Source organism: Bison bison, unplaced genomic scaffold (genome assembly GCF_000754665.1).
Source record: "Bison bison bison isolate TAMUID 2011002044 unplaced genomic scaffold, Bison_UMD1.0 scf7180017864063, whole genome shotgun sequence".
Lineage (NCBI taxonomy): Eukaryota > Metazoa > Chordata > Mammalia > Artiodactyla > Bovidae > Bison > Bison bison.
The window spans coordinates 5,396,595-5,409,430 of record NW_011494635.1 but is presented as its reverse complement, the minus strand read 5'-3'; the positions used below and the strand labels follow the sequence as shown (position 1 = coordinate 5,409,430).

The 12,836-nt window shown below is 43.5% G+C and overlaps 1 protein-coding gene and 1 pseudogene across 1 annotated transcript in view; one reads left to right on the top strand and one right to left on the bottom strand.

Moving 5' to 3' along the window:
* The window catches only part of AKR1E2 (aldo-keto reductase family 1, member E2), a 27,088-nt gene extending 25,251 nt beyond the window's left edge, over window positions 1-1,837 (top strand). The window contains exons 13-14 of the mRNA XM_010836617.1: window positions 729-811; window positions 1,088-1,837. Of these exons, the coding sequence (XP_010834919.1) occupies window positions 729-811; window positions 1,088-1,130 (126 nt within the window). The 3' untranslated portion in view covers window positions 1,131-1,837. The remainder of the gene's footprint in view (window positions 1-728; window positions 812-1,087) is intronic.
* Window positions 1,838-6,557: 4,720 nt separating this feature from the next.
* Window positions 6,558-12,836, bottom strand: part of LOC104986000 — a 40,787-nt pseudogene continuing 34,508 nt past the window's right edge.

Below are 12,836 nucleotides of genomic sequence, written 5' to 3'. Positions count from 1 at the left end.
CCCAGTGCCAGCCACTGCACCCAGGCTGCCCCAGTCCTGATGTGTCGGGGCTCCAGCTGTCTCTCCAGGCAGAACTTTGGTTGCCACTGAGTCTCTGATTTCTGCTTTGGTTGCCACTAAGTCTCTGATTTCTACCCTGCAGGTAGAGGCTAGGCCAGGTTCTGTCCCTCCCCCGGCCCCAGCTCCTCAGCTGCGGGCTCAGGGTTGGCTGTCCCTGAGTGGACGGGCTCTTAATGCAGGCAAGGGTCATAGTCCGCATGTGTGTTAGGGATAGGAAGAGGGGAGAGCTGCTTAGAATACTGCTTTCGAAGGACTAAAAAGAAAAACTACACAGTGAGCATCAGTGCCTCCAGGGACCAGGGTTCTCCCTCACCAAGTGGGTGTGTGGAAGAAATGTTTTTGGTCTGTGTTTCTTGGGGGGTTTTGTTGGTTTTGTTGTTGTGATGGTGTTTTATTTTGTTTTGTTTCATCTTGTGTTGTTGTTTTGGTTTGCACGTTGGGAAAATTTCTATTCTGGAACATCCCTTACCCTGTGGGCCACACGCAGGGCATACCTGTCTTCCCAGGGATTCCTAAGCAGCAGAGGCTGAGCCCGCCTGGTTTTGGTCCAGTGTCACAGGAAGTCTGATCCCCACCTGTGGATCCCCACTTGTGTTTTGCAGCTGAGGTGGTTCAGCCGAAGATCTACCAGACTAAGTTCCCAGTGACTGTTTCCTTCTGGTTTCCAGGTGTTTGATTTTGAATTATCAGAAGAGGATATGACTGACCTCCTTGGCCTGGACAGGAATCTCCGTTTGTCCACGTTCCCCATGTAAATACGACTCCTTTACCCTCCTTCCCAAGGAAGGGGAGCAAGGTCCAGATTGCGTGACTGCTCCCTGCAGAGGGCTTTACCACCTTTGGGGTTAAGTTAACCTTTTCATAATTCTCTCCTGTCTAAGGACAGGCCACTTTGGAGGTAAATTATAAGACTGAGTCCGTATACTCAGGAGTTTAAACAATATGTTAAGTGTATTTTTTCAACATTTCTCTTAAAAATATTAACCGTTCTCTGCTTCTATCTTTGATCTGTTTTTCTCTTTTTCAGAACTGAAAATCATAAGGACTATCCCTTCAGAGCAGAGTTCTGAGGACCCTGCTCAGCCCAGATGAATCCTCGCCGACGCAGGGCAGCCCTGGACAGGGCAGGGGGCACAGCTTGATTTGGGTGGGCTCCCTGAGAAGTCCCAAGAACTGAATATGGTCTGTGCCTGAAGGTGGAGGCTTCATGAAAGCAGCGATCACTCTCCACCGAGACCCATTCAGGTTTTAGAATCCAAGGAGCCCACAGTGCGCTAGCTTCTCACAAGTGCACGGGGCAGCCTGTACCCTCAAACAAGGATATTTGATGACTCGTGAATAATTTGCCTTCACATTAAAAAAAAAAAAATCATGCTATGGCAATGTTGGAATGTCTACAGTATAAGGAACCTCCACCCCCATCACTCAGCTTCAGCCATTGTCAGTCCCTGGCCCTTCTTGCTTTGTCTCTGATCCTCTGTTCCCTGCCAATCCCCCCAGATGGTTTTAAAGCAAAATCCTTACACAACACACAACAAAAGGGTGTGCTCAGCTGCCTGCCACTGTCCCATCCCTCACTGATGCTAATGTGCTGCCATAGGGGACAGGTTTCCCATAGCCTGGGAAAAATGATTTCTAAACGGTCTAAAAGACAAAGTAATAAAACCATAATGCAGTTCTTATAAATAAGGAAATGATGAATTCCCAGTTTAAAAGGATGATATTGGAGGAGCACAGTAACAGTCGATTACTTACCACGCTGTGCTATGTGGTTGTGTCCGGCTCTTCGTGACCCTATGGACAAGCCCGCCAGGCTCCTCTGTCCATGGGATTTTCCAGGCAAGAATACTGGAGTGGGTTGCACGCCCTCCTCCAGGAGATCTTCCCAACTCAGGGACTGAACCCGGGTCTCCTGCATCTCGTGCATTGTAGGCAGATTCTTTACCACTAGAGCCACCCGGGAAGCCCACTGGGCCTTTAATTTGCAGAACGTGCTGAGTCCTCTTAAGACAGGCACAAGGTGGCTGAATAATTCCCAAAGATTACCTGGTTGTGAAGGTTGAAGCTAGGATTTGAATGTCCAAAAACCAGTGAGCAAATTAATTATAATAGAAATAAAAACTGAATTGACAGTGATTTTCCAGTTTCTCCACCCAAAATTTTAAAAAAAATCAACTTCCAAAACCCTTAAAGTATTTTAAAAAAATAGCACTTTCAGTAAATTTGGGTAGGATTATAAATTTATGTAGATGCTCCTGGAAGCAATTTGGTATTATATTTTAAAATCATTAAAAGTGTGCATATTAATTGATAGCATTTGAGCCTTTAGGCATTGAACTTTAAAAAAAGAGGGGTTCCCCCCAAATTCTCAAGTTAGAGTATGTTGCTATAGGAAAGTTGTGTTTATGGTTAGTCATTTGTGGTTGTGGGAAGAAATTAAAATTTGAATTTAAAAACGCTTCCCAGAAAGGACTTTTTCTCCTGGTCTCACCCCCTCTTTTTTAATTCCACCTCCCACCCCACTCAATAATCTTGTTTTGGTAATGAAGTGAAAGTGAAAGTTGCTCAGTCATTTCCGACTCTTTGTGACCCCATGGACTCTACAGTCCATGGAATTTTCCAGGCCAGAATACTGGAGTGGTTAGCCTTTCCATTCTCCAGGGGATCTTCCCAACCCAGTGATTAAACCCAGGTCTCCCACATTGCAGGCGGATTCTTTACTGTTGGAGCCACCAGGGAAGCCCAAGAATACTGGAGTAGGTAGCCGATCCCTTCTCCAGTGGATCTTCCCTGACCCAGAAATCAAACCCAGGTCTCCCGCATTGCAGGTGGATTCTTTACCAACTGAGCCACCAGGGAAGCCCACTGTTTTGGTGATAGCGATGCCAAATCTCAGGACTGGCATCCAGTTTCCAAAGTTCATTTCCATAGAACAGGTTGTGTATTCATTCAGCTCCTGGTTTTCATGGCCCAGACTGTTGTTATTCCCATTTCCTCCAGCCTGTGCTCTGGGCAGAATTTTATTTTTGGATTCCACAGTAAGTAGGGAGGACCCGAAGCTAGAGCCACATCAAAATTCTTCTGACTAGAAAGGAATGCAAAGGTAGGAGAACATGTGGAGCTGGTGCCAAGTTTTCAGTGGCTCTTTTTAAAGTAAACACTTTCTTTTTTGGCCACATTGCAGCATGTGGGATCAGTTTCCTGACCAGGGATCAAACCTGTGCCCCCTGCAGTAGGAGAACACAGTCTTAACCACTGGCCCACCGGTGCAGTCCTTAAAGTAAACTTTTAGTTTGAGATGATCATGGATTCACTTGCGGTTCAAAAAGAATACAGAGCAAGCTTGTCTATTCCCCCAACATTACTGCTTGCAAAACCAACAGCTGCGTGTCACAACCAGAATATCAACATCCATGCAACCCACTGACCATGTTCGGATTTTCCTAGATTTGTGCTGGGTGTGCATTTAGTTGGGCTTGACCTGTGGCTCAGGGGTAAAGACTCTGCCTGCCATGCAGGAGATCCAGATTCGATCCCTGGGTGAGGAAAATCCCCTGGAGGAGGGCATGAAAACCCACTCCAGTATTCTTGCTGGAGAATCCCCATGGACAGAGGAGCTTGACAGGCTACAGTCCATGGGGTCACAAAAAGTCGGATATGACTGAAGTAACTTAGCAACGCACATGCATTTAGTTCTGTGCAATTTTTTCACACGTTTAGTTCACGAGTCGTGACCACGGTCGGGACACAGGACTTTGCCATCATCACGGGCATCCCTTTTATAACTGTCCTCCCCAATTCTGCCCCACTCCCTCCTCTGGTTCTCCAGCTTTCTTGAGGTATTATCAACAAACTTCATATTTCAAGTGCATGGCATGGTGATCTGCTATGAAGTGAAAGTGTTAGTCATTCACTTGTGTCCGACTCTTTGAGACCTCATGGACTGTAGCCTGCCAGGCTCCTCTGTCCATGGAATTCTCCAGTCAAAAATACTGAAGCAAGTAGCCATTCCCTTCTCCAGGGGATCTTCCCGACCCAAGGATGGAACCCTGGTCTCCTACATTGCAGGCGGATTCTGATCTGCTATCCAGGTGCATTGTGAAATGATAAGAGTTAACTCCCATCACCTAACATGGTTCACTTCTGAGTGCTGAGAAGGCTTCAGATTTACTCTAGTAGATAGTAGACACTAGCACAATAAATATAAAACTCAATTTTTAAAATTAGAATAGTTATAAATTCAAAGTATTCTCCTCATTGTCAGTTCTATTGTTTGATTCCATGAAAGGACATTTGATGAGATTCATCACTTTTTTTCAGATTTATTGATGTATAATTGACAATTGAAATTTTAAATATAATGATGGCCTGCTATGCATATACATTGTGAAATGGTCCCCACATACAATCAAGCTAATTAACACATCCATCAACTCTCCCATTACTTGTTTGTTTGTTTTTGTTTTATTGGGAACCCTTAGGATCTATAAGCAAATTCAATTATACATCAGTTCAGATCAGTTCAGTTCAGTCACTCAGTCGTGTCTGACTCTTTGCGACCCCATGAATCTCAGCATGCCAGGCCTCCCTGTCCATCACCAACTCCCGGAGTTCACTCAGACTCATGTCCATCGAGTCAGTGATGCCATCCAGCCATCTCATCCTCTGTCGTCCCCTTCTCCTCTTGCCCCCAGTCCCTCCCAGCATCAGAGTCTTTTCCAATGAGTCAACTCTTTGCATGAGGTGGCCAAAGTATTGGAGTTTCAGCTTTAGCATCTTTCCTTCCAAAGAAATCCCAGGGCTGATCTCCTTCAGAATGGACTGGTTGGATCTCCTTGCAGTCCAAGGGACTCTCAAGGGACTCTCAACACCACAGTTCAAAAGCATCAATTCTTCAGCGCTCAGCTTTCTTCACAGTCCAACTCTCACAACCATACATGACCACTGGGAAAACCATAGCCTTGACTAGACGGACCTTTGTTGGCAAAGTAATGTCTCTGCTTTTGAATATGCTATCTAGGTTGGTCATAACTTTCCTTCCAAGGAGTAAGTGTCTATTAATTTCATGGCTGCAGTCACCATCTGCAGTGATTTTAGAGCCCCCAAAAATAAAGTCTGACACTGTTTCCACTGTTTCCCCATCTATTTCCCATGAAGTGGTGGGACTGGATGCCATGATCTTCGTTTTCTGAATGTTGAGCTTTAAGCCAACTTTTTCACTCTCCACTTTCACTTTCATCAAGAGGCTTTTTAGTTCCTCTTCACTTTCTGCCATAAGGGTGGTGTCATCTGCATATCTGAGGTTATTGATATTTCTTCTGGCAATCTTGATTCCAGCTTGTGCTTCTTCCAGCCCAGCATTTCTCATGATGTACTCTGCATATAAGTTAAACAAGCAGGGTGACCATATACAGCCTTGACATACTCCTTTTCCTATTTGGAACCAGTCTGTTGTTCCATGTCCAGTTCTAACTGTTGCTTCCGGACCTGCATATAGGTTTCTCAAGAGGCAGGTCAGGTGATCTGGTATTCCCATCTCTTTCAGAATTTTCCACAGTTTATTGTGATCCACACAGTCAAAGGCTTTGGCATAGTCCATAAAGCAGATGTTTTCCTGGAACTCTCTTGCTTTTTTGATGATCCAGTGAATTTTGGCAGTTTGATCTCTGGTTCCTCTGCCATTTCTAAAACCAGCTTGAACATCTGGAAGTTCACGGTTCATGTGCTGCTGAAGCCTGGCTTGGAGAATTTTGAGCATTACTTTACTAGTGTGTGAGATGAGTGTGATTGTGCGGTAGTTTGAGCATTCTTTGGTATTGCCTTTCTTTGGGATTGGAATGAAAACTGACCTTTTCCAGTCCTGTGGCCACTGATGAGTTTTCCATACTTGCTGACATATTGAGTGAAGCACTTTCACAGCATCTCTTTCAGGATTTGAAATAGGTCAACTGGAATTCTATCACCTCCACTAGCTTTGTTCGTAGTGATGCTTTCTAAGGCCCACTTGACTTCACGTTCCAGGATGTCTGGCTCTAGGTCAGTGATCACACCATTGTGATTATCTGGGTCATGAAGCTCTTTTTTTGTGCAGTTCTTCTGTGTATTCTTGCCACATCTTCTTAATATCTTGTGCTTCTGTTAGGTCCATACCATTTCTGTCCTTTACTGAGCCTATCTTTGCATGAAATGTTCCCTTGGTATCTCTTATTTTCTTGAAGAGATCTCTAGTGTTTCCCATTCTGTCGTTTTCCTCTATTTCTTTGCATTGATTGCTGAGGAAGGCTTTCTTACCTCTCCTTGCTATTCTTTGGAACTCTGCTTTCAGATGCTTATATCTTTCCTTTTCTCCTTTGCTTTTTGCTTCTCTTCTTTCCACAGCTATTTGTAAGGCCTTCTCAGACAGCCATTTTGCTTTTTGTACATTTCTTTTCAATGGGGATGGTCTTGATCCCTGTCTCCTATACAATGTCACAAACCTCTGTCCATAGTTCATCAGGCACTCTGTCTATCAGATCTAGTCCCTTAAACCTTTTTCTCATTAAGCTTTAGATCCCTTTAAAAAGTCTCATAAAATTGCACAGTGTGGGAAATTCACTGAACAAAAGAGGAAAAAACATAGAAGAACTATAGACAGGTGAAAAGCCACACCTGGAAAATTTGGAAAATATACTATGGTTAGCTTTTTCTGAGGGCTCCATCTTCTACAATCACTTCCAGGAACATCAGCATTTCAATTTCAGTTACACAGGGAGAAAAAGATGAAAAAGCTAAACAAGCGGTATGTTGCATTGTTTGGATTGTGTCTTTATTTACTTTTTGGGGAAAAGACTGGGTTTAGGGATTTTTATTTCCTACTCTAGTATCATAACTGGTCAGGCTAAGTGATGTCTAATAAAGCAGGCACCTCGAGATGTGGTTCGATCATCAACCCCAATGCAAGAACTCTGGAGCAACCACAGACACAGTTGTTAATATTCCTCGTGAAATGGGTAATCTGGATGATGAGCAAACCTAAGAGATAAAGGGAAAGTTTTAGTCAAGTACCTGTTTCTGGGCTGGATAGAGAGGTTTCTTTTAAACTGGCTTAATCAAGAGATCATGAACTAACTCCTTATTGCCAAATTCAGACTTAAATTGAAGAAAGTAGGGAAAAACCACTAGACCATTCAGGTGTGACTTAAATCAAATCCCTTACGATTATACAGTGGAAGTGAAAAATAGGTTCAAGGGGTTGGATATGATAGACAGAGTGCCTGAAGAACTATGGATGCAGATTCGTGACATTGTACAGGAGACAGGAATCAAGACCATCCCCAAGAAAAAGAAATGTGAAAAAGCAACATGGCTGTCTGAGGAGGCCTTACAAGTAGCTGTGAAAAGAAGAGAAGGAAAAAGCAAAGGAGAAAAGGAAAGATATAAGCATCTGAATGCAGAGTTCCAAAGAATAGCAAGGAGAGATAAGAAAGCCCTCCTCAATAATCAGTCCAAAGAAATAGAGGAAAACAATAGAATGGGAAAGACTAGAGATCTCTTCACGAAAATTAGAGATACCAAGGGAACATTTCATGCAAAGATGGGCACAATAAAGGATAGAAATGGTGTGGACCTAACAGAAGCAGAAGATATTAAGAAGAGGTGGCAAGAATACACAGAAGAACTATTCAAAAAAGGTCTTCACTACCCAGATAATCATGATAGTGTGATCACTCTTCTAGAGCCAGACATCCTGGAATGCAAAGTCAAGTGGGCCTTACAAAGCATCACTATGAACAAAGCTAGTAGAGGTGATGGCATTCCAGTTGAGCTGTTTCAAATCCTAAAAGATGATGCTGTGAAAGTGCTGCACTCAATATGCCAGCAAATCTGGAAAACTCAGCAGTGGCCACAGAACTGGAAAAGGTCAGTTTTCATTCTAATCCCAAAGAAAGGCAATGACAAAGAATGCTCAAACTACTGCACAATTGCACCTCATCTCACACACTGGCAAAGTGGTGTTGAAAATTCTCCAAGCTAGGCTTCAGCAGTACATGAACTATGAAATTCCAGATATTCAAGCTGGATTTAAAAAGGCAGAGGAACCAGAGATCAAACTGCCCAAATTAACTGGATCATCAAAAAAGTGAGAGTTCCAGAAAAACATCTATTTCTGCTTTATGGACTATGCCAAAGCCTTTGACTGTGTGGATCACAATAAACTGTGGAAAATTCTGAAAGAGATGGGAATACAAGACCACCTGAACTGCCTCTTGAAAAATCTGTATGCAGGTCAGGAAGCAACAGTTAGAACTGGACATGGAACAACAGACTGGTTCCAAATAGGAAAAGGAGTACATTAAGGCTGTATATTATCACCCTGCTAATCTAACTTATATGCAGAGTACATCATGAGAAATCTGGGCTGGAAGAAGCACAAGCTGGAATCAAGATTGCCAGGAGAAATATCAATAACCTCAGATATGCAGGTGACACCACCCTTATGGCAGAAAGTGAAAAGGAACTAAAAAGCCTCTTGATGAAAGTGAAAGAAGAGAGTGAAAGGGTTGGCTTAAAGCTCAACATTCAGAAAACTAAGATCATGGCATCTGGTCTCATCACTTTGTGGCAAATAGATGGGGAAACAGTGGAAACAGTGTCAGACTTTATTTTGGGGGGCTCCAAGATGACTGCCTGTGGTGACGGCAGCCATGACATTAGAAGATGCTTACTCATTGGAAGGATAGTCATGACCAACCTAGACAGCATATTAAAAAGCAGAGACATTACTTTGCCAACAGAGGTCTGTCTAGTCAAAGCTATGGTTTTTCCAATAGGCATATATGGATGTGAGAGTTGGACTATAAAGCTGAGCACTGAATTATTGATTCTTTTGAACTGTGGTGTTGGAGAAGACTCTTTAGAGTCCCTTAGACTTCAAGGAGATTCAACCAGTCCATCTTAAAGGAGATCAGTCCTGGGTGTTCATTGGAAGGACTGATGTTGAAGCTAAAACTCCAATCCTTTGGCCACCTGATGCAAAGAACAGACATTTGAAAAGACCCTGATTATGGGAAAGATTGAAGGTGGGAGAAGAAGGAGCCAACAGAGGATGAGATGGCTGGATGGCATCACTGACTCAGTGGACATGAGTTTGAATAAACTCTGGGAGTTGGTGATGGACAGGGAGACCTGGCATGCTGCAGTCCATGGGATCACAAAGAGTTGGACATGACTGAGCAAATGAACTGAACTGACCTGAAGCGAGAGAATTGATGTAATTTTCCTTTTGGACAAGTACAAGCCCATCCAGTTTTATAACCACTATGTGCAATTGCATTGCAGTGTAATAACACATTGTAGAAAAAAATATGCTTACATGCACTTGGGCACATGCACAAAAATAAACCAATATATTAAATTTTTGTAGGTTTGTTATTCTACAGTGTAAGGAGATAGTTTGTGTCGATATTATAAACTCCCAAGAGGGCAGAAATGAGTTCTTCCTCTTAAAACAGTGCCATTCTGGCTTAATATCTGAAGTTAACAAATATTTCAAGGTGATGGTGAGGAAGGTGACAAGAATAATACTGTTGCTCAGTCTCTTCGAAGCACTAAGAAATAATTTACCTATGACTTCACTAGGTGAAAAATTATGTATTAGATCTAGAAATGGATAGGATGATTATAACATAAGCCACTTCAACAAGGGTTTCCATTTTGGCAAATAAGATGACTTTGTATATATAAAGTCATCATTTTTGAGATAGGTGGTGCTAAATCACTGGATAATTATTATTGATTAAAATGACTGGTATTAATTGCTAAAAATTACTGCCTGCTTCTTCACTGTCTGTTACTGTACCCTATGATTTTATTATTCATTCAACCAATATTCACTAATTACTAAGGGAAAGAATAGTTTCTTAAAATTCCTTCCCTAGGAACCTACTGTTCTATGATAAGCAGAAAGTACCCAAAATAGGTTAGAAAACCATGTGCTATGTTAATGAGGGAGATGTGCCAAGAGAGAGACAGAGCAGGACCCAGAGGGAGGAAGTGTTGTGTGGGCTGGGCCGCCTTTTTAGATGAAATGACAGAGAAGGTGTCCTGGAGGTGCCATCTGAGTTAAGACTGACATTGGTGAGAGAGGGAACACCTGGGTATCTGGAGGAAGAGCATTCTGGGTAGAGAGAACAGCTTGGGCAGAGGCCCTGAGATGGGCCTGACACGTGGGGCAGCACGGAGGCCATTGGGCTGCACTGAGTCGGAGGGGCCGGGCAGCAGGACCAACGTGGAGGCAGAGACATGGAGGGGTGGTCCCACTGTCTCTGTAGGCACTCTGAGGACTTTGGCCTTTGCTCCAAGTGAGAAGGCAGGCCACCAGATGCCAAGAAAAGGGGTTCCTGATCAGACCTTTGGTTTTTTCCTAGAAAATAGTAGTATCTTTATTTTATTCAATTTAATTTTTATATTCTATTGGAGTATAGTTGATTAACAGCTGTGTTAGTTTCAGGTGTACAGCAAAGTGCTTCAGTTATATATATATATATTCTCCCAGGGGAGGAGGAGACTGATGACGCAGGCAGAGAGCAGGATGTAGCCAGGTTTTAGACCAAGGAGTAAGACAAAGAAGAGTGAGGAGACCTGAAAGTACGTGCAAAGGATGTCAACGTGTTGATCGATTCTGGAATTCAGGAAGAAAATGGACTGAGGGGCGTGGAGCAAAAAGGGTATGAGGGCTTGAAGGAAAGAGGTTTTCCATCCACTTCCCTAAAAGAAGAGGCAACAGAGGACCCTGCCCTTTGTGGACTAGAATAAATGGAATTCCCTTCTTACCCTGTTCCCACAGCATCTACAGTGTAACCAGCTACTCACTCGCCATAGTCAAAATAGCGTATGTTTCTATTTAGGCCATCCAGATGCTCCATATCCTCTGGGGTCAACTGGAATTCAAAAACCTATCAGAAATATGAGATGACCAATTCAATTTCCCAGAGGCAAGTACTGCCACCCCTACACGCCCCCCAGCATGCAGATACAGACACACACATTTATGTAGGAACTTGTGTAGTTTTTATGAACCTGGGGTTCATCCCCGGCAAAAGTCACAGAAATTTGTCCATTCAAAGAGTTGAGGTTGGTGATTCAAGTCACCCTCAGAGACTTTGGGTGACTGTGGTGATAGCCAAGGAATCTTAGAGATTTCTGAGCCCAGATCTCATCTCGACAAACTCCTTCATTTTTTCAGCTGAAGAAATCAAGAGATGATTTATTCAGGGCCATACTGTGGAGTGAAAACCAGGTTTGAGACTTAAACTTGACTTAAACCCTCTGTAGACTGTTCTTCCCAAACACTATGCTTCCTGCCTTGTAGGTTTGGAGGACAGGAGAGTTAAATACAACACATATACCCATAGAGAACATAGGGAGATAAGCTTTACCCAAATACACATTGGGAACCTCCCAAACAACCCATCCCAGAGGGCAGACAATGTGCCTTTGTCAGCCTCTTGCTGCCCACAATCCTACAGGAACTGGAAGTTCTCCTTGATCCTCTTCTCACTGAAGCTCTTGGCCAGAGCCACCACACCCCGCTGCAGCTAGTAGCACAGGGCTACCTGGGCTGGAGTTCGCCGGTGCTTTTCAGCAATGGCATTGAGTACCGGATCCTGCAGGATAACCAGATTTTCCTTTTTCACCCTGGGAAGGAGACAGAGATGCTCTGTTTCTGAGGTTGCACATCCATTCTACCTAGGTTAGTTTAATCAGGCTCAGTTCAGTTCAGTCGCTCAGTCGTGTCCGATTCTTTGCGACCCCATGAATCCCAGCATGCCAGGCCTCCCTGTCCATCACCAACTCCCGGAGTTCACTCAGACTCACGTCCATCGAGTCAGTGATGTCATCCAGCCATCTCATCCTCTGTTGTCCCCTTCTCCTCCTGCCCCCAATCCCTCCCAGCATCAGAGTCTTTTCCAATGAGTCAACTCTTCGCATGAGGTGGCCAAAGTACTGGAGTTTCAGCTTTAGCATCATTCCTTTCAAAGAACACCCAGGATTGATCTCCTTCAGAATGGACTGGTTGCATCTCCTTGCAGTCCAAGGGACTCTCAGGAGTCTTATCCAACACCACAGTTTAAAAGCATTAATTCTTCGGCGCTCAGCCTTCTTCACAGTCCAACTCTCACATCCATACATGACTATTGGAAAAACCATAGCTTTGACTAGACAGACCTTTGTTGGCAAAGTAAAGTCTCTGCTTTTGAATATGCTATCTAGGTTGGTCATAACTTTCCTTCCAAGGAGTAAGCATCTTTTAATTTCATGGCTGCAGTCACCATCTACAGTGATTTTGGAGCCCAAAAAAATAAAGTCTGACACTGTTTCCACTGTTTCCCCACCTATTTCCCATGAAGTGATGGGACCGGATGCCATGATCTTCACTTTCTGAATGTTGAGCTTTAAGCCAACCCTTTCACTCTCCACTTTCACTTTCAGCAAGAGGCTTTTTAGTTCCTCTTCGCTTTCTGCCATAAGGGTGGTGTCATCTGCATATCTGAGGTTATTGATATTTCTCCTGGCAATCTTGATTCCAGCTTGTGTTTCTTCCAGTCCAGCATTTCTCATGATGTACTCTGCATATAAGTTAAATAAGCAGGGTGACAATATACAGCCTTGACATACTCCTTTTCCTATTTGGAACCAGTCTGTTGTTCCATGTCCAGTTCTAACTGTTGCTTCCTGACCTGCATATAGGTTTCTCAAGAGGCAGTTCAGGTGGTCTGGTATTCCCATCTCTTTCA